At 31.1% G+C, this 24374-nt stretch overlaps 3 protein-coding genes across 5 annotated transcripts; all 3 read right to left on the reverse strand.

Moving 5' to 3' along the window:
- Positions 1 to 3403: 3403 nt before the first annotated feature.
- Positions 3404 to 5522, reverse strand: LOC119612474 (pheromone-binding protein-related protein 6-like). Of its 2 annotated transcripts, none has more exons than XM_037968284.1 (5): positions 5413 to 5522; positions 4363 to 4550; positions 4025 to 4100; positions 3681 to 3937; positions 3404 to 3606 (listed from the first exon to the last, which is right to left on the reverse strand). In XM_037968284.1, the coding sequence occupies exons 2-5, from the start codon at positions 4468 to 4470 to the stop codon at positions 3589 to 3591; spliced, it is 459 nt and encodes a 152-aa protein (XP_037824212.1). In that variant the 5' UTR covers positions 4471 to 4550; positions 5413 to 5522; the 3' UTR covers positions 3404 to 3588. The 2 variants fall into 2 exon arrangements, with proteins under 2 accessions (XP_037824212.1, XP_037824213.1); XM_037968285.1 differs by having other exon boundaries at positions 3412 to 3606; positions 4363 to 4539; positions 5413 to 5498.
- Positions 5523 to 6684: 1162 nt separating this feature from the next.
- Positions 6685 to 9418, reverse strand: LOC119612473 (pheromone-binding protein-related protein 6-like). Of its 2 annotated transcripts, XM_037968283.1 has the most exons (5): positions 9336 to 9418; positions 7467 to 7624; positions 7305 to 7380; positions 6964 to 7220; positions 6685 to 6886 (listed from the first exon to the last, which is right to left on the reverse strand). In XM_037968283.1, the coding sequence occupies exons 2-5, from the start codon at positions 7572 to 7574 to the stop codon at positions 6869 to 6871; spliced, it is 459 nt and encodes a 152-aa protein (XP_037824211.1). In that variant the 5' UTR covers positions 7575 to 7624; positions 9336 to 9418; the 3' UTR covers positions 6685 to 6868. The 2 variants fall into 2 exon arrangements, with proteins under 2 accessions (XP_037824211.1, XP_037824210.1); XM_037968282.1 differs by lacking the exon at positions 6685 to 6886 and having other exon boundaries at positions 6943 to 7220.
- A 3796-nt stretch (positions 9419 to 13214) lies between these two features.
- LOC119612475 (pheromone-binding protein-related protein 6-like) lies at positions 13215 to 14570 on the reverse strand. Its single transcript, XM_037968287.1, has 4 exons — positions 14371 to 14570; positions 13801 to 13876; positions 13460 to 13716; positions 13215 to 13378 (listed from the first exon to the last, which is right to left on the reverse strand). The coding sequence occupies exons 1-4, from the start codon at positions 14476 to 14478 to the stop codon at positions 13361 to 13363; spliced, it is 459 nt and encodes a 152-aa protein (XP_037824215.1). The 5' UTR covers positions 14479 to 14570; the 3' UTR covers positions 13215 to 13360.
- Between the last annotated feature and the right edge of the window lie 9804 nt (positions 14571 to 24374).

Below are 24374 nucleotides of genomic sequence, written 5' to 3' on the forward strand. Positions count from 1 at the left end.
TGATAGAAATTAATGTTCGAGTTTATTTTGTGAAATATCTATAAAAATGCATAATAATAAAAAATACAAAACTTTATAGCCAACATTTAATTTTAGAATAATTAAAAATAAAAATGTCTCATAAATTGTGGTTAAATAGCGTCAGATGTCTATAACAATATTTTTTAGCTAAAATTTGTATGCATTATTTCTTGTGTATAATAATAACTAAATTAATTTTTTAAAATTTGTAGCTGTTGTTGTAGGGTATCATATGGGAATTTTTTAACACATGCCAGTGATCAAAATATTTTTAAACTGCTTCACCATTTATAATTGCACTTTTATTTTGTCACATTTGCTAAAACATTTTGTTTTACAAATTCATTACTATTCAATTTTTTAGAAATAAATAAAATTCAAACATAGAATGATTTTTAAATTATCTACAACAAACAATAATAACATACAACAATTACTATTTGAGCATAACAATGATGTACTATGTAGAACGAACACACCTACACAAACATGCAGACAGACGGACATATGGAGAGACAAACATGCATTAAACAATACCTCCTCTCTAACATTTAATGTCTATGAACACTTCTAGCCATACTTGACACACTTGTGGAATAATCAAATGTCCATATTTGTATACATGAGATTTTATAACGTTTTGCAATTTTCCAACAATCTAGGCAAATGATACTACAACTTGTCATTGTATCGTTGATTTAGAAAAAACAAGAATAAATGAAAAAAACATAAAAGTTTAACATAAAAATCTGCATAATTGTTGTTTGTCTGAAGTTGTGTTTTTATGGGCCATGTTGTTCATTTTTCTAATTCTACTTTTCCAACTCTCTAACTGTTTTGTTTTTGAGTTTTGTGTTTTAAATGCTAGTTGGTCTGTTATGTTATTTTACTTTAAACTAACACTCGTTTATCAGAAAAAGAAATTTTTTATTCCATGTGTCGATAGTTGTGTCGCCTAATGCAACAACTGACCAGGAGTAACTTCATATCTTCACATTTTGTTGTATGAAATTTAACTTTGCCCTTTTTCCCAAACACAAAGCACAACAAAATTTATCAGTTTATGTTTCTGATGTTATTGGCATGTAGCTTTTTATAGTATTTGATATGAAACAAATGTATTCGTATATGTGTACGTTAGGTAATATGTAGTACATATAGTATATGATATGCAAAATAGTCATTGCAGCATTGTCAATACCAAAAATTACATATTTAAATTACATATAGTAAAACTATATTGCTACCGAAATATGAATTCAATGTATAACTACGAAATGCATAAAAATGTTACAGAAATTTGGAGACAAAAAATAAACTCAGTTAACTTGACCATAAAACAAGCCATTACCATTCAAATGAAATTCAAATTTCTTTGTTTCATAAATATTAGTTTTCAAAAATCTATTGACCGAATTGCTGAAAAATTAAGAAAATGTTTGTTTTAATATTTTTTCTGGGAAATGATTTTTTAATATTTTTCGCAAAAAAGCAATATCAAATTATAAGAGTGAGATTGCAGAGAATGTTGTATAAGTAGTCTTGACTATAATCTGGTCGGACTATTATTTAGTCTAGTCTATAGTCTAGTCTATAGTCTAGTCTATAGTCTAGTCTATAGTCTAGTCTATAGTCTAGTCTATAGTCTAGTCTATAGTCTAGTCTATAGTCTAGTCTATAGTCTAGTCTATAGTCTAGTCTATAGTCTAGTCTATAGTCTAGTCTATAGTCTAGTCTATAGTCTAGTCTATAGTCTAGTCTATAGTCTAGTCTATAGTCTAGTCTATAGTCTAGTCTATAGTCTAGTCTATAGTATAGTCTATAGCTAGTCTATAGTCTAGTCTATAGTCTATAGTCTAGTCTATAGTCTAGTCTATAGTCTAGTCTATAGTCTAGTCTATAGTCTAGTCTATAGTCTAGTCTATAGTCTAGTCTATAGTCTAGTCTATAGTCTAGTCTATAGTCTAGTCTATAGTCTAGTCTATAGTCTAGTCTATAGTCTAGTCTATAGTCTAGTCTATAGTCTAGTCTATAGTCTAGTCTATAGTCTAGTCTATAGTCTAGTCTATAGTCTAGTCTATAGTCTAGTCTATAGTCTAGTCTATAGTCTATAGTCTAGTCTATAGTCTATAGTCTAGTCTATAGTCTAGTCTATAGTCTAGTCTATAGTCTAGTCTATAGTCTAGTCTATAGTCTAGTCTATAGTCTAGTCTATAGTCTAGTCTATAGTCTAGTCTATAGTGTAGTCTATAGTGTAGTCTATAGTGTAGTCTATAGTCTAGTCTATAGTCTAGTCTATAGTCTAGTCTATAGTCTAGTATATAGTCTAGTCTATAGTCTAGTCTATAGTCTAGTCTATAGTCTAGTCTATAGTCTAGTCTATAGTCTAGTCTATAGTCTAGTCTATAGTCTAGTCTATAGTCTAGTCTATAGTCTAGTCTATAGTCTAGTCTATAGTCTAGTCTATAGTCTAGTCTATAGTCTAGTCTATAGTCTAGTCTATAGTCTAGTCTATAGTCTAGTCTATAGTCTAGTATAGTCTAGTCTATAGTCTAGTCTATAGTCTAGTCTATAGTCTAGTCTATAGTCTAGTCTATAGTCTAGTCTATAGTCTAGTCTATAGTCTAGTCTATAGTCTAGTCTATAGTCTAGTCTATAGTCTAGTCTATAGTCTAGTCTATAGTCTAGTCTATAGTCTAGTCTATAGTCTAGTCTATAGTCTAGTCTATAGTCTAGTCTATAGTCTAGTCTATAGTCTAGTCTATAGTCTAGTCTATAGTCGTCTATAGTCTAGTCTATAGTCTAGTCTATAGTCTAGTCTATAGTCTAGTCTATAGTCTAGTCTATAGTCTAGTCTATAGTCTAGTCTATAGTCTAGTCTATAGTCTAGTCTATAGTCTAGTCTGCAGTCTAGTCTATAGTCTAGTCTATAGTCTAGTCTATAGTCTAGTCTATAGTCTAGTCTATAGTCTAGTCTATAGTCTAGTCTATAGTCTAGTCTATAGTCTAGTCTATAGTCTAGTCTATAGTCTAGTCTATAGTCTAGTCTATAGTCTAGTCTATAGTCTAGTCTATAGTCTAGTCTATAGTCTAGTCTATAGTCTAGTCCATAGTCTAGTCTATAGTCTAGTCTATAGTCTAGTCTATAGTCTAGTCTATAGTCTAGTCTATAGTCTAGTCTATAGTCTAGTCTATAGTCTAGTCTATAGTCTAGTCTATAGTCTAGTCTATAGTCTAGTCTATAGTCTAGTCTATAGTCTAGTCTATAGTCTAGTCTATAGTCTAGTCTATAGTCTAGTCTATAGTCTAGTCTATAGTCTAGTCTATAGTCTAGTCTATAGTCTAGTCTATAGTAGAATTGAAATTTAGAAGAGAGTTAATCACTTGTTTGAAGATAAGATATACGATTTATTAAATGTTTTCATTTTAAACTCCTTATTATGCTTCGATTAAGCGAAAAAACAAATCAAATAGAAATCACATAAAACTTAAATAATATTAAATCAAATCAGTTTCGGATTAGTAACATCATAAAATTGTCAAAATTGAGATCTCTGGTCTTTCACTTTAGGGCAAGAAATAATGCTGAAAGATTATTTTAATTACAATTATTTAACAGTTTCAAGAAATTTATAACTAATACTTAAATAAAAACATACCACTGGGTCTGCATTTTTCCAACATTGGTGGAACCACCAAGCCTTGTGACACAAAGTATCACCCTCTGGATGTACACAATTCTCCGAAGCCTTCACTAACATATCTTTGATAGTGTGCGGTATAGCTTGGAATAATGTTTCTAAGTGAACATCACCATTAGGATCAACCACATCGAATTCATGGAACAAGCAATACATGTAACATTTTAAAGCCTCATCTTCATGAATTTGTCCATCACTGAATTCCTTAATGGCCTCTGCCAAAAAAAGGAATAAGGAAATAAATAAAATGATTGTTAAGGAACTGAACAACTTAATTAGTATTAATTGCTGTTAGCACAAACCTTCAGTTACACCAGTTTTTTCTACACAAATATCATGGAATGGCTTTGCTATCTTTAAGAGCGATGATGGAGGCCACTGAAAAGTAAATAATTATTTATGTAGAAAAAGGGTAAAAATATGTATATTTTAAAAGACAATAATATTTGAAGATACTAACTATGAAAGAATGAGAAATATAATATTTTTTTTTTTGCTTTTTGGATTTAAAATAGGTAATATTTATTTTTTATAACATAAGTAATTTTTTAATTAGTTGTTATAATTATAATCGGATTACAAATTTTAAAATTAATATAAAAATTTGTACTTATTTGTTGTAAGAGTATATAGTATTTACATCAGCATCACGTCTCGGTTGCTGTGCTTGTGACCATGTTAACATCAAGGAGAGGACAATTAAAAATTTGTGGATCAATTGAAAACGAAAGCATTCTAGAAAACCCATTTTTATTGTCGTCACCAATGTAAGCTTATTTCCTTTATATTAGAGTGATTGCCTGTGTTTTCCAATATTCTGATGAATTCCTTGAAAGAGTATTTAATTACAACATTTATATTAATATACCCTGCAAAAATTATTGGAGTACATGTTCCATTTACGTAATCCAAAAACTACTCCTCTGTATACATTATTAAAGTACATGATCCATTTAGTAGTCCTATGTAATGCAGGCATGGATCATGTTTATTTTTTTGAAAACAACATGGTCCATATCCTGCATTACATGGGACCATATTGCGGATCATGTAATCCCATAATTTAAGTATAATTTAAGATTACGCCGATGTAATGCATAGTTGGATTACGTGGTCCCCAACAAGGACATCACAATGTTAAATAGAGTATGTTTTTCCCATATATTTGGATTTTTTTGGACAAGTCCTGGTAATTCAAAAACTACTCCTCTGTATACATTATTAAAGTACATGATCCGTTTAGTAGTCCTATGTAATGCAGATATGGATCATGTTTATTTTTTTGAAAACAACATGGTCCATATCCTGCATTACATGGGACAGTATTGCGGATCATGTAATCTCATAATTTAAGTATAATTTAAGATTACTCCGATGTAATGCATAGTTGGATTACGTGGTCCCCAACAAGGACATCACAATGTTAAATAGAGTATGTTTTTCCCATATATTTGAACTTTTTTGGACAAGTCCTGGTCCTTTGTTAAATAGAGTATGTTTTTCTCATATATTTGGATTTGTTTTGGACAAGTCCTAGTCCTTTGAGGAGTACTCTTTACATGCGTGTGCGGACTAGTCTCAATTTTTGCAGGGTATTATATCTTAATCGTTAAAAAATTGTGTCCATTAATTTTAAATTTTAAAGGCTTTATTTGTTATTAAGACTTAATTAATTGAATAATTAACATACCACGATTATAAAGTTTACTTTTTATACACTGTTGTTATTGCAATAGGATATATAATTGATCAAATTGAACTTTAACTTATACGTTAAACTGGTCAAAACGTTTGTGTTGAAAACTCATTAAGAGTTTTTCACTTTTTATAGATTTTGTTTTCTGTAGGATTATATTTCTCATTTATTACAAGACTGGTATAACTAAAAACTAGTAATAGTTTTATATTTGGCTCTTATGAATAGTACATACCCATCTTGTATGTAAAAAATATTATTTTATTAAGTTCTTGAATTTCTTTTATAAATCTGAATTTCATTTGTAAGTTGAACCGATATGTTGTTGCAGGTTTCATTGCCTTTTGCTATGTTCTTTTTCGGAATTTCGTTCCGTTGAATAAAATTTGTCTTATCAAATATTCTTGAAAAGAGGTGTTTTACTGTTGCTGTTTTAGAACAACAGAAAATCGGTCTGACACAGACAACTCTATTGATTCACTGGAGCACCGTCGCAACGTGGGATGTATCTCACTGTTCTATCGATACTACATTAGAATGTGTTCCTCTGAGATTAGAGAAAATTGCGTAACACACGTCTTTCTTCAAGAACACACCCATTTGTGTTAGATTGGCCAGTGGAGCGCATAACACACTACAGGGAAAATTCATTCTTCAGCCGCACTTTTCGTATATGGAATAAACATCTTGCAGAGGTATTCCCTGGCACTTTCGATATAAGAAGATTTAAATCAAATGTCCACAAACACTACTCCCTCTATCCTCCTTACCACAACCTAATTTCATAGTTGCAACACAATGCTTCGCATAAGTAGGGGTCATCCCCTGAGTGCTGGTCCAATAAAAAAAAATCAGTTTAAAAAAATGAGTTATGACAGGCTTGTAGAAAATGAAATTTTAACTTTTTTGCATAACTTGTTTTAGTTGTATAGTATTGCGTTAAATGCTACTTTTTAACTTTTTTACAGAATTATAATTAAAAAAATATACTTTGTTTTTCTTGCTGATTCATGTAGAATATTTTTTTATTTAGTTTTAAAAAATAAAGCATGTAATGGGGCGTTTGTGGTATTTTTGATATTTTCTTTAATTATACATCCCACAATCATAATCACCGGTTATCGTTAAATTAATTATTTGTATGAACTGTCACTATTTCCTTGCGATAAAAAAATGCAAGACTAGAGTGTAACTATTTAAAATTTTAAAATAGTTCAAGTTATAATAAATAATGGATTTTTGTTAAAATGATATATCAGATAAAAATGTTGCACCATTGACAAAATATATTTCCCATCTGTGTAACTAATTTCAGTAAAGAAATTTTTTATAGTTTTTTTTATATTGCTCGAAAAAAAGACACAAATTATAATATAAATGACTTAAATCTAAAATTTAACAAATTGCGTTCAGAAATCATCACCTAAAATTGAAATCATAGTCCTTCATCTTAGGGCAAGAAATAGTGCTGAAAATATTATATACAAATTGCAATTATACATATCTTATATATAAGTATATTAATTATAATAAAAAAAAACTTACCACTGGATCTGCTTTTTTCCAACATTGATGGAACCACCAAGCCTTGTGGCATAAAGTATCACCCTCTGGATGTACACAATTCTCAGAAGCTTTTATAACCAAATCTCTTACAGTATTAGGCATTGTATTAAATAATGTCTCCAAATGTACATCGCCATTTTCGTCAACCACATCAATTTCATGGAATAAACAATTCATATAACATTTTAAAGCTTCATCTTCATGAATTTCTCCATCACTAAATTCCTTGATGGCTTCTGTAAAATTAAAAAAACAAATTAAATTGAAAGTGAAAAGGATGTTCGGTAATTTGTAAAAAATTTATAATTTTTAAAACAAACCTTCAGTTACACCGGTTTTTTCTACGCAAATATCATGAAATGGTTTTGCCATCTTTAAAATAGATGATGGTGGCCACTGAATAAATAAAAATTTTAAAATTTATTTTATAAGTAAAATATAAAATACTTATGAATACTTATATGTATACTGTAGGTACTTACATCAGCATCACGTCTTGGCTGTTGTGCAAGCATTCCTGTTGCCATCAACGATACGACAACTAAAATTGTATGGACCAAATGAAATTGGTAAAATTCTTTAATATTCATTTCAATTTCCGTTACAGATTTTCTTTTTTCAAGGATCTTTATAGAAGATTCTGCAATAAATAATTTTAGTTTGTTTAAAGAATATTCTTTAAATTTCAGTCATGTTTAATGATTGAAACCACTAAAATCGAACAATTTTTTATCATAGATATCTACAAAACTAATAAACCACTTAAAATAAAATTTTGGATATTAATTTCTTAATTATTATATTTATTTTTATATCGTCACCTGAAACGCAAACGACCCTAACTAACCAAAATTCGATTTTATTGTTGATTATAATGTATTACATCAAAACAACACAAAAAATTGGACCGACCAAAATTAGCGATTTTATTGACAAAAAACAAAATGCCCTATCTACAAAAACATTTAAATATTAAAAGTAAAAAGTTCAATTTATCAATTTTTACATACGCCATTGTCATCTATCATAACAACTAATAGGTTTTACTATTAAACAATTTGTTTATGACCTTGTATGGGAGCTATGACCAATTTTGGACCGATCGGAAAAAATTTTCACAGTAATATTTTTGTGCATATGAGCAATAAGTGATTTTCGGGAGGGGACCTTGTATGGGAGCTATGACCAATTATGGACCGATCGGAGAAAAATTTCACAGTAATATTTCTCTATATATGAGCAATACCTGTGACAAACTTTATATGGATATCCTAATTTAGTAAAGAGTTATGTGCGTTTAAGTGATTTTCTGGAGGGGACCTTTTATGGGAGCAATGACCAGTTATGGACCGATCGGAAAAAAATGTCTCAGTAATATTTCCGTGCATATAAGCAATTCTTGTACCAAATTTTATATTAGTGATGAGTTATGCACGTTTAAGTGATTTTCGGGAGGGGACCTTGTATGGGAGCTATGACCAATTATGGACCGATCGGAAAACAATTTCGTAGTGATATTTCTTTATGTGAGAGCAATATTTGTACCAAATTCTATATGGATATCTTAATTTAGTAATGAATTATGTGCGTTTAAGTGATTTTCGGGAGGGGACCTTGTATGGGAGCTATGTCCAATTATAGACCGATCCAGAAAATTTTATCTCTGAATCAATTGTATTGACATAGGATTTTAATTTGTAAAATTTTGTGAAGATATCGATATTGTGACGGAAGTTATTAACAAAATCATGAATCATGAATTTATCTTGCATAGTTTTCGAGAAAATTACATCAGAATGTGTCAAAAATGCTTTTTTTTTTCGAGGTTGTTTTAAATTGTGATTCATAACATTTCTTGGTATGAACCGATTTTGCTCATTTTCAATACCAAACTGCTCAGGACAATAATAAATATTTTCGGTGAATTTGGTTTACTTTCTTTGCTTAGTTTTAACGTGAGCGTGTTTTAGGCAGACAGACGGACATAGCTAAATCGACTCAGAATTTGATAAGGACCCAGAATATATATACTTTGTTGGGTCTCAGATGAATATTTCTTGGTGTTACACACGGAATGACAAAGTTATATATACCCTCTATCACCACTGATGGTGGTGGAGGGTATAATTAACATACACACATACGTAGATATTAACTTTTTTACTTTTTAACACATTTACTTTTTAACTTTTTCATTTTCATTGGTTTAAAATTAATTTTAAATTTCTAAAAATTCAAATGAACAACACTTTAATTAAAATAAACTGTTGACCGTACTTTAAGGCTATTCATATCCTTTTACGAAATGCAAGGTGAGCACAAAATATACACTAAATCACACGTTTACTTACTCGTTAAACCGGTTAAAACCTTAGTGTTAACATTTTACAAAGTGTTTTTCAATTTTTATAGATTTTTTTAGAGTATTATTTTATTGTTTTTTTTGGGACAACTGAACGTTTTTCTCAATTTTGAAGTTTATAAACAATAAAGTATTAATTAAAAAATTAACACTTTATTAAATATTTCATGTTGTATGTAGGTAACCTTATTTGTATTTATGTGCATAATTTACTGATGTGCCTGTCATTTTTAGAGATGTCATGTTAGTAGTATTTAAAAAATAAATTAATATGTATATATAAATGTATATATATGTATGTATGTCTATAGACACAAATAATAACAGCCTAACACAAAAATCATTGTTTCAAGAAAATTTCCAGAATTACTAAACTATCCGAAAAATCATAAATATTTTCAAGAAAATTACTTTGGTTTTTATTTGAATTTGTTGACAAATATTTAAGTATTTAAGGTATAAGGGCGTTAGGTAAATGTAGGGTAGAACTAAATTTGTTTGTAAAACGACTTAGCATATTTTGCCTTTATCCACAGATATCTATTTATATAAATATGTATGTACAATGTGCGAGTTTTTCATGAAAAAAATGCAATTATCACTTGTTGTTTTTTTGTGCATTTTAGTAATGAATTCTTTTTTCGTAAAATTTTCGCAGTGAATCAATTTTAATTTTGTCTTTTCTTGCTGATTCATGCATTTTTTTCCACATAGTTTAAAGAAATTAAACACGTAATGGGGCGTTTTTGTTTTTTCTATTCTCTATAGACCTCTAAATTATACACTATGTTTCTTTAATTTAAAATGTCATTGTTTTAATAATAAATACTTAATCAATATATTGTTTTAATTTAACTGATGTATTCACTACTTATAATAATAAAAGGTTTAATTTTTTTTAGCGTTTTTTACTTTTATGTTTTATAGATGTTGCTATAGTTTTTTACTCGTAATGGCACACTTTGAGCCTATATGAAAAAGTTTTTTTCCGAATGTCTGCTGGTAAACAAAGAATGTTAAATATAAACGGAAAATTTTCGGTGTCTTTTAAATAAACTCCAAATTGGTCCACTTTTAAAAGACTAAGTAAACATTTTTAAAAATAAAAAATTCTAGACTCATCTGTCTGTTAGTTGATAACACAAAAAAACCTGAATGTAATTTGCTTGGTATTGAAAATGGGCAAAATAGATCAACAATTGACCCTAGCCCCCCAAATTGTACATATTTTGGAAATGACTTAAATGAAATGCCTTTAAAATTCATGTAGATTAATTTTCATAAGTATCGTTCCATAATTAACCCTTCCCCTATATAACATCTATTACAGGTCTATAATTGACCGAAGTCCCCGTTAAATCACCTCTTCTAAAAATCTCCCTGATATTCAGAAATAATATCGATATAGATAATGTTTTGATTTTTATACCCACCATTAAAGAAGATGAGCGAACAATTGTTTTTATCATTTCATTTGTAATACCTCGAAATATTGACAATATACCCACAAAAGTATATATATATATATATATATATATATATTCTGGATCCTCATTAAATTCTAACAGGATTTAGCCATGTCCGTCCGTCTGTCTGTTAAAAAGGGTTGAAACTTTCCACAAATATTCCTTACAGGTAAGGTTTGTTTGGTATGTATTGAAAATCGACAATAACGGTCCACTTTTTCGCATTGCCCCCATATAAGTGCCCCCCGGGAAAGCTAACAGTCATAACCGTTTTAAAAATTCAAGTATAACGATGAAATTCGACATAAACAAGTTTTATACGAACAAAAACCCTCTTTACCAAATTTTATGAGGATCGGCCCATAATTGACTCTACCCCCCTACAGGGTCCCCTTCAGAGTATGATTTTAACACTCATTGTTGTTTTAAAAATTCAAGAATAGCAATGAAATTCGACATAAACTTGTTTTATTGGAAACAAAATCTATTTATATCAAATTTTATGATGATCGGCCATTAATGGACCCTATTCCCCATATAAGGTACCCTTCAGAATATGACTTAAACGCTAATTACTGTCTTAAAAATAGGAATACAGCGATAAAGTTTTGTAAAAAACAAAATATCTGTACAAAATTTTATGAGGATCGGCCCATAATTGATCCTTCCCCCCATATAAGGTCCCCTTAAGAATATGACTTTAACGATCATTACATTCGACATAAACAAGTTCCGTAAGAACAAAAATCTCTCTACCAAATGTTATGACGATCGGCCAATAATTGACCCTATCCCTCATATAAGGTCCCCTTCAGAATATGACTTTAACGATCATTACAGGCTTAAAAACACTAAGACAGTTATAAAATTCGACATAAACAAGTTTCGTAAGAACCAAAATCTTTCTACGAATTTTATGAGGATCGCCTCATAGTTGATTATCCATATTAGATCCCCTTCAGAATATGACTTTAACGCTCATTACTAGCTTAAAAATACGAGTACAGTATTAAAATTCGCCATAAACAAGTTTTATTGCAACTAAAATCTTCCTATCAAATTTAATGAGGATCGGTCAATAACTGACCGTTCGTCTTTAGAAAATGACTTTAACGCTAATTACTGGCTTAAAAATACGATTCGAAATAAATAAGTTTTGGAAGAATCAAAGTCCCTGTACCAAATTTTATGAGGACCCATTAAGGGTTTCCTTCAGAAAATTACGTTAAAGCTGAATTAAAAATACGAGTACAGAGATAAAATTTGAAGCAAATAAGAGTTATCCAAACGATGAGGATTGGTCCATAATTGACCCTACTCCCAAATTTCTAACGGGAGGAACCATAACTGTCAACTTTCGACTTCTTCGCTTGACAATATAGTTATGCTGATACAATAACTGCACTATTGCAAATTTTACTCCCTTTTTACCAATTTTAATGTTTTTATGCTTTAATAAACAATTAAGAAAGTATAGTCGGGAGTGGCCGACCATATGATACCCTACACCAGTTATGAATATTAAATGTGATCTATTTTTCATAATAAAGCATTTATCTGGAATATTTCCTTGATTCCGATTTATTTAAGCAATTTATTGACGAAAAACTAATTTCTGAAAGAGGCTTTATATGGGGGATAGGAGCAAATGTGAACCGATCCCGATAAAATGGGCTAAATAGATTTATATTTATATAATTTTTGTCTGTGATAAATTTCATTGCAATAACAGTGTTAATAAGTGAATTGCGGATATTCAAGTCATTTTCCGAAGGGGGGCTTTGTATGGGGGCTAGGGTCAAATGAAGTCCGATCATTTCGAAATTCGGCAAGGTCATTAAGGCTTGTATAAAACTTAGTTGTGCTAACTTTTATCGAGATACATTTATATTATACAGAATTATGAGCTCAAAAGCCCTTTTCGGGGGGTTAAGTTGTATGCGGGCTAGGTGAAATAATGGACCGATTTTAACCATTTGCTTCGTCCTTGGGTCAAAAGAAACGTGTATGCCAAATTTTATCAAATTATCTTGCAAATTGCGACCTGTGCTTTGATAACGACGTTTACATGGACACACGGACGGACGGACATCGTTAAATCGAAAGTGATTCTGAGTCGATCGGTATACTTAAAGGTGGGTATAGTACTAATATTTTAGTGCGTTACAAACATCAGCACAAACGCATAATACCCTTCCCACTATAGTGGTGTAGGGTATAAATATAGCAAATCCTGTAATATAAAATGAATATTGCTTAAAACTTCAAAGTCCACCTACATTTTGATTTGAAAAAATATTCCATTAATATTATTATCCTAATGTTAAATTGACAGTTTTCATGATAACCGAAAACTGAGGTAATAGGTCTTAATATATGTATAACAAAGTTAAATTATTAGATTAATTTTATAATTGCTTCTTTCTGCATTGCTTTAATTAAACAAAAAATATAAATCATATATAAAGTATGTATGTATGTAAAACTAAATTTTAACAGCATTTAAACCATGTCATTTTCACACTTGCAAAAATTCATATCGTTCACCTTAGACCAAGAAGTAGTGCTGAAAGAAATATTTAAATTTTTGTTTAATATATTTATTTGAAATTTTTAGAATTTATTAAAAAAAAAACGAAATGCTTACCACTGGATCAGCCTTTTTCCAACATTGATGGAACCACCAAGCCTTGTGACACAACGTATCACCCTCTGGATGTACACAATTTTCCGAAGCCTTCATAAGCATTTCCCTTAACGAGCCCGGTAGATTACGGAATAATGTTTCCAAATGGACGTCACCATTATCATCGACCACTTCGAATTCATGAAATAAACAGTTCATGTAACATTTTAAAGCTTCATCTTCGTGAATTTCACCATCACTGAACTCCTTAATGGCTTCTGAAAAATGAACGTAGCACATTAAATTAAATGTAATGAAACTGTTTAGCAATTTAATGAAAATAAATTATTTTTCATACAAACCGTCAGTTACACCGGTTTTTTCCGCACAAGTATCGTGGAATGGTTTTGCCATCTTTAGAATTGCTGGTGGTGGCCACTAAATATGTTATGGAATATATACATACAAAAAAGTTAAAAAGACAAATATTTTTAATGTTTATAACAATTTACTTCGTAAGAAAATATATAAATTCGATTCAATTTGTTTTATAAAGAATACAATTTAGAAAACTTCTGTTCATCAATTCTTTTTAAAAATCTCCATTATTCGTTAATCACTAACACACTGTGTTAAAAATTAATCAACATGGTTTATAGCTATGGTTGAGTAGATATCCCAACCACTTTTAGAATTTTTAATATACTCCGAAATGGGAAGTTAATATAGCCTTGAAATTTGGGGTATATTAAAAATTTTACGACGACTAGACCTACTACACTAGGCCAAGTAGAGAGTATATTCTCTTGTTGTAATTTTGGTCCAAAAATTATATATATAAAAGATTTTTAAGTACCGGTCTAATGTATATAAACGTATGTACATATATTTGTATGAATACTTATGTGTTGCGTGTATATGTATGTATTTACATCAGCATCACGCCTTGGTTGCTGTGCACGCGTCCATGTTGCCATCAACGACAGGACAATTAAAACTGTATGGAACAATTGAAAACGGTAAAATGCTTTAAAAGCCATTTCTATTTCCGTCACAAGTGTAGGCTTTTCTTGTTTCTTTATATATACGATTATTTGTGTCCTTTTTTTTCCAATGATCTTTGACAAAAAAAAAATTCTGCAATAAAAAAAGAATGAAGGTTGTTTTATTTTAGAAATGTGTTTAAATTGTTAGACATATTGAGTGTTTTGAAATTGTTAAAGCAAAAAAATTCTTTCTTTTAACAAGAATTTTGCTATATTGTGGACATTAGTATAAAAAACTAGTTTTTCTTTCAGATTGATTTAGAAACAGTTTCAAGATTTTAAATTTTGCCAGTTGTTCCACAGTATGTTATTGTTTTATATTAATGTAGTTATTTTTTGGGTTTATAAATAATTTTCAACTTAACTCATAAATTTTTATCAAGTTTGTCAAAAGAAAAAAATCAAAATTTTAACTTAAACTTTTAACAATTGTTAATTTTTTAAGTATTTCTTGTTACAATTTAAGCTTCGCTGCCTTTGGCTTATTTTGCTGGAAAAAAAAATCGTTAACATTTTTTATGCGCCTACCCGGAAACGGAAATGTCGCACTCACTCTTACATACACATAAAAAAGATTCAGACAAAGGAAAAGAAATAACATTGTTGTTTTCGCATTAATTTGTATTCGTTGTAACCATTTGCTATTGTTGTTATTTGAAGAGTACAATTTATTCTACATTTTTTTGTTGCTGTTGCTAAATGATTGTTGTTTTGTTCTCAAAATCTTATTGTTTCATGTAGTCACTGTTGTTTCATTTCTCAAGTTAAAATACGAAAAAAAAAAACAGTTACGTATCCAAAGAATAATGCTCAACTTTTGACCAGATGTCAGTTTTGTTTCAACAAAACGTCATCATTTGACAAAACAACATATTTAAAAAAAAACAAGTAAGAGTGTTATATTCGGCTGTGCCGAATCTTGTACACCCACCATCAAAACATTGCCGAAAAGGAGTGCTTGCTTATAAATAAACTTTGATATTTAAGAATCGATGCTTTTGTTATTATCAAAACAATTTTCTCATTTATTACATATATGTATAATTTTACCATCATACATATTACGTATATCGATAGGATCCTCCTAAAATTTGGTAGAGAAATTTGTAACAAATTTTGTCGCTGTACTTGTATTTTTAAGGTAGTATAAAGCGTTAAAGTCATTTTCTGAGAGGGACCTTATTAGGGGGGGGGAGGTTTGGTCAATTATGGACCGATCCTAGTCAAATTTTCTAGAACGATTTTAGCTAGTAATGAGCGTTAAAGCCATTTGTGAAGGGGACTTTATAGGAGGGGTAGGGTCAATTATGAACCGATCCTTATAAATTTTACAAAGCGTTTTAGGTTCCTATAAAATATGTTCATGTTGAATTTCATCGCTATAGTAATTTTCTGAAGGGCACCTTATATGGGGGATAGGGTGAATTATGGACCGATCCTTATAAAATTTTGCTATGATATTAAGGTTCCTATAAAATATGTTCATGTCAAATTTCATCGGTATGGATGCTTCTTTTAGACAATTATGAACCTTAAAGCCATTTTCCGAAGGGGATCTTATATGGGGGGTAGTCAATTATGGACCGATCTTCGTAAAACTTTACAAAGCGATTTAGCGATTCCATAAAATAGGTTCATGTCGAATTTCATTGCTATAGATGCTTATTTTAGACAGTTATGAGCGTTAAAGTCATTTTCTGAAGGGGACCTTATATGGGGCATAGGGTCAATTATGAACCGATCCTTATACAATTTTACAATGATATCAAGGTTCCTATAAAATATATTTTGCAAAGCGATTTAGGTTCCTAGAAAATATATTTATGTCGAATTTCATCGCTATAGATGCTTCTTTTAGACAGTTATGAGCGTTAAAGGAATTTTCTGAAGGGGATCTTATATGGGGGATAGGGTCAATTATGAACCGATCCTTATTAAATTTTACAATGATATCAAGGTTCCTATAAAATATGTTCATGTCAAATTTCATCGCTATAGATGCTTTTTTTGGACAGTTATGAGCGTTAAAGTCATTTTCTGAAGGGGATCTTATATGGGGGGTAGGGTCAATTCTGGACCGAACCTTATAAAATTTTACAAAGCGACTAACGTTTCTATAAAATAGGTTCATGTCTAATTTCATCGCTATAGATGCTTCTTTTAGTCAGTTATAAGCGTTAAAGTCATTTTCTGAAGGGGAGCTTATATGGGGGATAGGGTCAATTATGGACCGATCCTTATAAAATTTTACAATGATATTAAGGTTCCTATAAAATATGTTCATGTCGAATTTCATCGCTATAGCTGCTTCTTTTGGACAGTTATGAGCGTTAAAGTCATTTTCTGAAGGGGACCTTATAGGGCGGCTAGGGTCAATTATGGACCGATCCTTATAAAATTTTACAAAGCGATTTAGGTTTCTATAGAATATGTTCATGTCGAATTTCATCGCTATAGATGCTTCTTTTAGACAGTTATGAGCGTTAAAGTCATTTTTTGAAGGGGACCTTATATGGGGGGTAGGGTTAATTATGGACCGATCCTTATAAAATTCTACAAAGATTTTAAGGTTCCTATAAAATATGTTTATGTCGAATTTCATCGCTATAGGTGCTTCTTTTAGTCAGTTATGAGCGTTAAAGTCATTTTCTGAAGGGGACCTTATATGGGGGCTAGGCGAAATCGTGGACCGATATTGCCCATTTTCAATACCAAACGAACTGCATCAACTAAAAGTATTTATGCAAAATTTCAGCTCTCTAGCTACTTCCGTTTGGGCTCTATCGTGTTTTCAACAGACAGACAGACAGACGGACAGACGGACGGACGGACAGACGGACAGACGGACAGACGGACGGACATGGCTAGATCGTCTTAGAATCTAATAAGGACCCAGAATATATATACTTTTATGGGTCTTAGACGAATATTTCAATGTGTTACAAACGGAATGACAAAAACAATATACCCCCCATCTTTTTTGATGGTGGGTATAAAAATTTCAGAAATTTGTATTTTAGTGCGTTATGTATAATTGGCATATAAATTACAAAATAAACTAAAAAATTCTGAAATAGACCAAACCACAAGACAAATTTTCTGTATAAGCTAAAAATTACAATAATTTTGAATCCTGTTTCGATAAAAAGCGAAAATAATAAGTCACAATCAAGTTGTATATTGTACCTACTAAAGTGTAGTAACAGTGATTGTGAACAGATCTTTGCTGCAAGTCATAAGTTTATGTTTTCAATGAAAAAAAAAAAACAATCAAAACAAATACAAATAACAATGGCAAAAGATAAAAAATCAAAAAAATATTAAATTAATTAAACATGCGAAATAAACTAAATTAATTTCTTTGAATTTTCAATGCTTTTATATTCTTTATTCCACATTTTAAACTAATAAATAAACAGTTTTTAATAAAAATTTTAGTTTTTTTGTTTGGTAAACAGCTGTTTGTTTTTGATTTCAGTGTTACCACTTTATCGTTTTTTATGCTAAAATCGTTTGAATTTTTTGTTTATATGACGAAATAACAATTGGCAACACTAAACTTTCTTACAACATTCGAAAATCATATGAAAAATTGGTCGTAGGAGTTGTATAGTGCTTTTGCATAGAAAATACCAACAACATTGTTATGACTATTGTAGCAGCTGCTGACATACAACGCTACAACATCGATTGTGAATTGAACAAATATGTCTTTTAAAAGCCACTAAAATTAATTTTGGCGGACTAAAGAAATTTTAAAAATATTTTTTCGTAACTTGCTCAAAATTTGGTAGTTTTTGAGATCCATTTTTAATTTTTTCACAAATTATATTAAGTTCAGGGATTGAATCGTTGGTAGGGAACTGAGATACATTCCAAAAAAATATTTTTTATTTTCTCATGTTCAGTACATTAATACGCATCGATTGAGAGGTATTCCTATATGAAATTATTCAAAATACTCTTTCTTGGTACTTTCTACGAATAAGTACCAAAAATTACAGTCTTATAAATTGTCATTTAATAAGGAACTTGTTTCATGTGTTTCGGCGCCCCACTATAGAAATTTTAAATTGAAGAACTAAATACTTCAAAAGAGTATCCTTTTTGTCATATTAAATTTTATGTTTCTAGATTCAATATTAAAAAAATACAAAAAGTACCATTTGAAGAACGAAAAAGTACCAAAAATTTCCCTTATAGATTATTATTCCATCAGGGGCCGTGTAGATTAAATATTTTTGTTTGTATATTAAACTTGTTAGAATTAAAAAAAAATATATAATTTGTACGATAAAATAGTGGAATAAATTCATCATTTGTGAAAAGTTATAATAAAAAGAGTACCATTTTCCTATTTTCCCCCCGGAATAGACTTTTTGAGAATTAAGTTTGCAAAATCTTCACATATCACAGATAAAACACAAACGGTACAAATCTACATTAATTTGATAAAGAAAATTTTTTTTCAAAAATTACCAAAGTACTTACCGAAATTTGGTCCTACATGGGCCTTATTACCCGAATTCAAAAATAACACACCAATACCTTATTTTGGCTCAATGAGTTTGAATAAAACTAAATTTTCCGTCTATTTAAAAATTTTAAAAATCGAAATTTTTTCCAAAAATATTCTTATGGGCGTTGTAGTCATGTTCTAAAGGGTACCTTATATGGGAGGTAAATAAGACCCGATCCGAATCCTAAAATTAAATATAGAGATTTTGGTTCCCATAAAACTTTTGTATGTAGAGTATCGTTGCTATACTGGCATTTTGAAGCAATTTATGAGCGTTGAAGTCAATTTCTGAAGGGGACTTTACATGAGGGTTAAGGCCAATTATAGACCGATCCTTATATAATTTGATAGAGAGATATAAGTTCTGATAAAACTTGTTTATGTAAAATTTTGTTGCTTTACTGGCAGTTTGAAGGAAGTTATAAGCGTTTTAGTAATTTTTTGAAGGGACCTTTTATGGGGAGTAGGGTCAATTATTGACCAATCATTATAAAATTTGACAGAGAGATTTTAGTTTCTATAAAATATTTAAATGTAGAATTTCGTTGCTATACTGGAATTTTGTAGGAAGTTATGAGCGTTAAAGGAAGTTATATGTGTTATAGTCAAATACTATGGAGGGTAGGTCAATTATGAACCGATTCTCATAAAGTTTGACAGTGTCATTTAGCTTTCCATCAATCTTATTCGTGTCGAATTTAGTTCCTATAAAACTTGTTTGTGTCGAATTTCATTGCTATACGAGCTTTTTCAGTTATCTGCGTTATAGTCGTTTACTGAGGATAACTATCTATAGCGTTTTCAACAGACAGACGGACATGACTAAATCGTCTTAGAATCTAATAAGGACCAGGAATACATATTATTTTGTGGGTCTGTAGAATTTATTGAATAGGACTAGGCACGTTTACGTACTAAGCTAACGATTTGTTATTTGAACATCCTCATAAATTAATTAAAACCCAAATTTTTGTAATAAGCGGTTATTTTTCTGAGTTTAATAAATGTATACAAGATATTATTTATTATTATTGACCGTTATTTTTAAACTTTTTAATGACAATTACTTGCTGTACTCAATATTAAATGGGCCTTAAAAAGCTATTCATTTAATTTAGGCCCTTTGAAAAACAAACTTTTTAAACTGAAAAAAAAACAGTTTAAAAATGGAAAAAGATTTTATATGATTTTCTTCAACAAATCCAAATAATACAATAGCTTTATCAGTTATAAATATTAGAATATTGCAAAAAAAATATGTATACAATCTTGTTGTTGTAATTCGACAAAACAAGATTTGAATGTTATGTATATTAACTTTAAAAGAAGATCAACAAATTTCTCTTGGATACTGTCTTCTGAATTTTTGTAGTAGGGTCGGCTAATTATGAACCGATATCGAATTCATTATCTAAAATAGGAAAATTACTATAAATTTTATCTTATTACGAATGCGGCAATTCGTTTAAATGAGGAGCCGCTTTAAATTATAGGCAGTAGAATTATATTCATTAATAAAAAATAACCAAATTTGTATAAATTTTTCTTGTATAAAACATAAGTTTTTTTATCAGGCCCTTTTTTAGCCCTCAAATTGTTTTTGGAAGAAACAAATGGCAGTTTATATTTTCTTATTAATTTTATAATAGAAAGAAACAGAAAGAAGAAAAAAGGTCCTTTTTAAATTATGTTGCGTCAAGTTAATTTAATTTTTCCTCTAAATTACGCGTTTTTACAATAAATATTATTTTCCCTTTTTACTTATTTAACAAAAAAGTTGTATGTCTGTGTGATCTAGACACGTTTCTGCAGTTCTGAGTGGGAAACCCGCACTAAACTATGTTACCTTTAGTCCAAGCCCTTTAATTGTTATTTTTGTGTTAACATGAGCTTGTCCTAAACGGAAGTCAAATGATTGTACCTCAGCCACATTTAAATTTTAGGTTATAAATTACCATTTGCAGTAGACTACATCTGGTGGTTTTGTTATACGAGTCAAATAATTTAGTGCTTTTTAAGAAAATACTGTCTAAAATGGATGTATTGACAACTTTCAAAACAACTGGACTGTGCTTGTGTTTTTATGTACAATATACAAAAATCAGCATTACATACATATTTCCGTTATTTTGTGGCATGCAACACTGTCACTTAATTGCCATAATTTGGCTTGTTAGTCCCTTCATCTTTTTTATTACTTTTATTTTTTTATTTTTGTTGCTGCCACCTAAGCCAACACATCAAATTTGTGAAAAATTTTCATTGAAGATGGGGACGGCTATGTTTAGCGAAGGTTTCATAAAGCTTACAAGTATAAATTTAAATGTTTGTAAAAAAAATACAAATTAGCTTTATGTTCTACATATTTCGGTATGTACCATTTTGGGTTGGTTTTCATATTTAAATTTCTGCGTATTTTTCTTGACTTTAAAGAAAACCTTGTCATCAAGTTTAGTTTTTATCTAAAATGTTTAACATTTGTGGAATCAGCATTTGGGTGTCGTTAAACGAGGACAATCTAAGAAGTATGTGTATGTATATCGAGGATGATAATAGGTAAACAAATCCAAGTTTGTGATGTAAATTAGTTAGTTAGTTAGGTAAATAGTTAGTTAGTTAGTTAGTTAGTTAGTTAGTTAGGTAAATGTTAGTTAGTTAGTTAGTTAGTTAGTTAGTTAGTTAGTTAGTTAGTTCGTTAGTTAGTTAGTTAGTTAGTTAGTTAGTTAGTTGTTAGTTAGTTAGTTAGTTAGTTAGTTAGTTAGTTAGTTAGTTAGCTAGTTAGTTAGTTAGTTGTTAGTTAGTTAGTTAGTTAAGTTAGTTGTTAGTTTTTTCGTTAGTGTTAGTTAGTTCGTTCGTTAGTTCGTTCGTTAGTTCGTTCGTTTCGTTCGTTCGTTCGTTGTTCGTTCGTTCGTTCGTTAGTTCGTTCGTTCGTTCGTTCGTTCGTTAGTTCGTTCGTTCGTTCGTTCGTTTCGTTCGTTCGTTCGTTCGTTCGTTCGTTCGTTCGTTCGTTCGTTCGTTCGTTCGTTCGTTCGTTCGTTGTTCGTTCGTTCGTTCGTTCGTTCGTTCGTTCGTTCGTTCGTTCGTTTCGTTCGTTCGTTCGTTCGTTCGTTCGTTCGTTTCGTTTCGTTCGTTTCGTTCGTTCGTTCGTTCGTTCGTTCGTTCGTTCGTTCGTTCGTTCGTTCGTTCGTTCGTTCGTTCGTTCGTTTCGTTCGTTCGTTCGTTCGTTCGTTCGTTCGTTCGTTCGTTCGTTCGTTCGTTCGTTCGTTCGTTCGTTCGTTCGTTCGTTCGTTCGTTCGTTCGTTCGTTCGTTCGTTCGTTCGTTCGTTCGTTCGTTCGTTCGTTTCGTTCGTTTTCGTTCGTTCGTTCGTTCGTTCGTTCGTTTCGTTCGTTCGTTCGTTCGTTCGTTTTCTTCGTTCGTTCGTTCGTTCGTTCGTTCGTTCGTTCGTTCGTTCGTTTCGTTCGTTCGTTCGTTCGTTCGTTCGTTCGTTCGTTTCGTTCGTTCGTTCGTTCGTTTCGTTCGTTCGTTCGTTCGTTCGTTCGTTCGTTTCGTTCGTTCGTTCGTTCGTTCGTTCGTTCGTTCGTTCGTTCGTTTCGTTCGTTCGTTCGTTCGTTCGTTCGTTCGTTCGTTCGTTCGTTCGTTCGTTCGTTCGTCGTTCGTTCGTTCGTTCGTTCGTTCGTTCGTTCGTTCGTTCGTTCGTTCGTTCGTTCGTTCGTTCGTTCGTTCGTTCGTTCGTTCGTTCGTTCGTTCGTTCGTTCGTTCGTTCGTTCGTTCGTTCGTTCGTTCGTTCGTTCGTTCGTTCGTTCGTTCGTTCGTTCGTTCGTTCAGTTCGTTCGTTCGTTCGTTCGTTCGTTCGTTCTTCGTTCGTTCGTTCGTTCGTTCGTTCGTTCAGTTCGTTTCGTTCGTTCGTTCGTTCGTTCGTTCGTTCGTTCGTTCGTTCGTCGTTCGTTTCGTTCGTTCGTTCGTTCGTTCGTTCGTTCGTTTCGTTCGTTGTTCGTTCGTTCGTTCGTTCGTTCGTTCGTTTCGTTCGTTCTTGTTCGTTCGTTCGTTCGTTCGTTCGTTCGTTCGTTCGTTCGTTCGTTTGTTCGTTCGTTCGTTCGTTCGTTCGTTCGTTCGTTCGTTCGTTCGTTCGTTCTTTGTTCGTTCGTTCGTTGTTCGTTCGTTCGTTCGTTCGTTCGTTCGTTCGTTTCGTTCGTTCGTTCGTTCGTTCGTTCGTTCGTTCGTTCGTTCGTTCGTTCGTTCGTTCGTTTCGTTCGTTCGTTCGTTCGTTCGTTCGTTCGTTCGTTCGTTCGTTCGTTCGTTCGTTCGTTCTTCGTTCGTTCGTTCGTTCGTTGTTCGTTCGTTCGTTCGTTCGTTTCGTTCGTCGTTCGTTCGTTCGTTCGTTCGTTCGTTCGTTCGTTCGTTCGTTCGTTTCGTTCGTTCGTTCGTTCGTTCTTCGTTCGTTCGTTCGTTCGTTCGTTTCGTTCGTTCGTTCGTTCGTTCGTTCGTTCGTTGTTCGTTCGTTCGTTCGTTCGTTCGTTCGTTCGTTCGTTCGTTCGTTCGTTCGTTCGTTCGTTCGTTCGTTCGTTCGTCGTTCGTTTCGTTCGTTCGTTCGTTCGTTCGTTCGCGTTCTTTCGTTCGTTCGTTCGTTCGTTCGTTCGTTCGTTCGTTAGTTAGTTAGTTAGTTAGTTAGTAGTTAGTTAGTTTAGTAGTAGTTAGTTAGTTAGTTAGTTACCGTATATTACTTCTAGTCCTGCCCCGCATTAGATACAATAGATAGACATATTTTAATAAACATTTTTTAATATGACCATTTTTCGTCTTTTTATGCCTATTTTTTCCCCTCATTTTATGCGTTAATCTTTAATATCTATGAATTTTATTTTTTTGTTGATTTTTCTTTTTCTCTTCCATTCATCTACAATTTTTTAATATTTGTTCTAAAATCAAATATTTTCTTATGGTTTAATGATTCTTTTGTCCAAAATTATTAAAATTTTGTGCTTGATATTTTATCTTTTTATAATTTTTGTATTTAATATTTAAAATTGGTCTTTTCAAGTAATATTTTGTGCACTTGACGTATTCAAGTGAAACCTTAATCAAGAATATATTATTTTTTTCACATAAAAATCCTTTATCAATATTCACTAAGGACAAAATGATAATGTCCTTAAAATACGATTTGTTGAACTTTAATATGCGGGTATTTAACAGAGCATTTTTTATAACTGTCACTACAATTTAAACAATTAGGGATATGAATGTACATTAAAGTGGATGTTTTAAAAAATGTAGAAAGAAATAGCTTTATGTTGAGTTTTATTTTTAAATTGAAATAAAACTTATTTTATATAGACTTTTGCACTGAAATTCAAAATTGAAAATAAAATT

The sequence above is a fragment of the Lucilia sericata genome, unplaced genomic scaffold (assembly GCF_015586225.1).
Source record: "Lucilia sericata isolate MDLA Ls3-8-SP2 unplaced genomic scaffold, ASM1558622v1 Contig001706F_arrow, whole genome shotgun sequence".
NCBI lineage: Eukaryota > Metazoa > Arthropoda > Insecta > Diptera > Calliphoridae > Lucilia > Lucilia sericata.

Bases quoted from the DNA above. Each gene is read 5' to 3' on its own strand.
- LOC119612473 (XM_037968282.1), bottom strand. From the start codon at position 7,574: ATGAATATTAAAGAATTTTACCAATTTCATTTGGTCCATACAATTTTA. The intron at 7,381-7,466 runs GTAAGTACCTAC...TTATTTATTCAG, and splicing joins AGCCAAGACGTGATGCTGAT to TGGCCACCATCATCTATTTT. The intron at 7,221-7,304 runs GTTTGTTTTAAA...TTAATTTTACAG, and splicing joins AAAAACCGGTGTAACTGAAG to AAGCCATCAAGGAATTTAGT.
- LOC119612474 (XM_037968284.1), bottom strand. From the start codon at position 4,470: ATGGGTTTTCTAGAATGCTTTCGTTTTCAATTGATCCACAAATTTTTA. The intron at 4,101-4,362 runs GTAAATACTATA...TTTACTTTTCAG, and splicing joins AACCGAGACGTGATGCTGAT to TGGCCTCCATCATCGCTCTT. The intron at 3,938-4,024 runs GTTTGTGCTAAC...TTTTTTTGGCAG, and splicing joins AAAAACTGGTGTAACTGAAG to AGGCCATTAAGGAATTCAGT.
- LOC119612475 (XM_037968287.1), bottom strand. From the start codon at position 14,478: ATGGCTTTTAAAGCATTTTACCGTTTTCAATTGTTCCATACAGTTTTA. The intron at 13,877-14,370 runs GTAAATACATAC...TAACATATTTAG, and splicing joins AACCAAGGCGTGATGCTGAT to TGGCCACCACCAGCAATTCT. The intron at 13,717-13,800 runs GTTTGTATGAAA...TTCATTTTTCAG, and splicing joins AAAAACCGGTGTAACTGACG to AAGCCATTAAGGAGTTCAGT.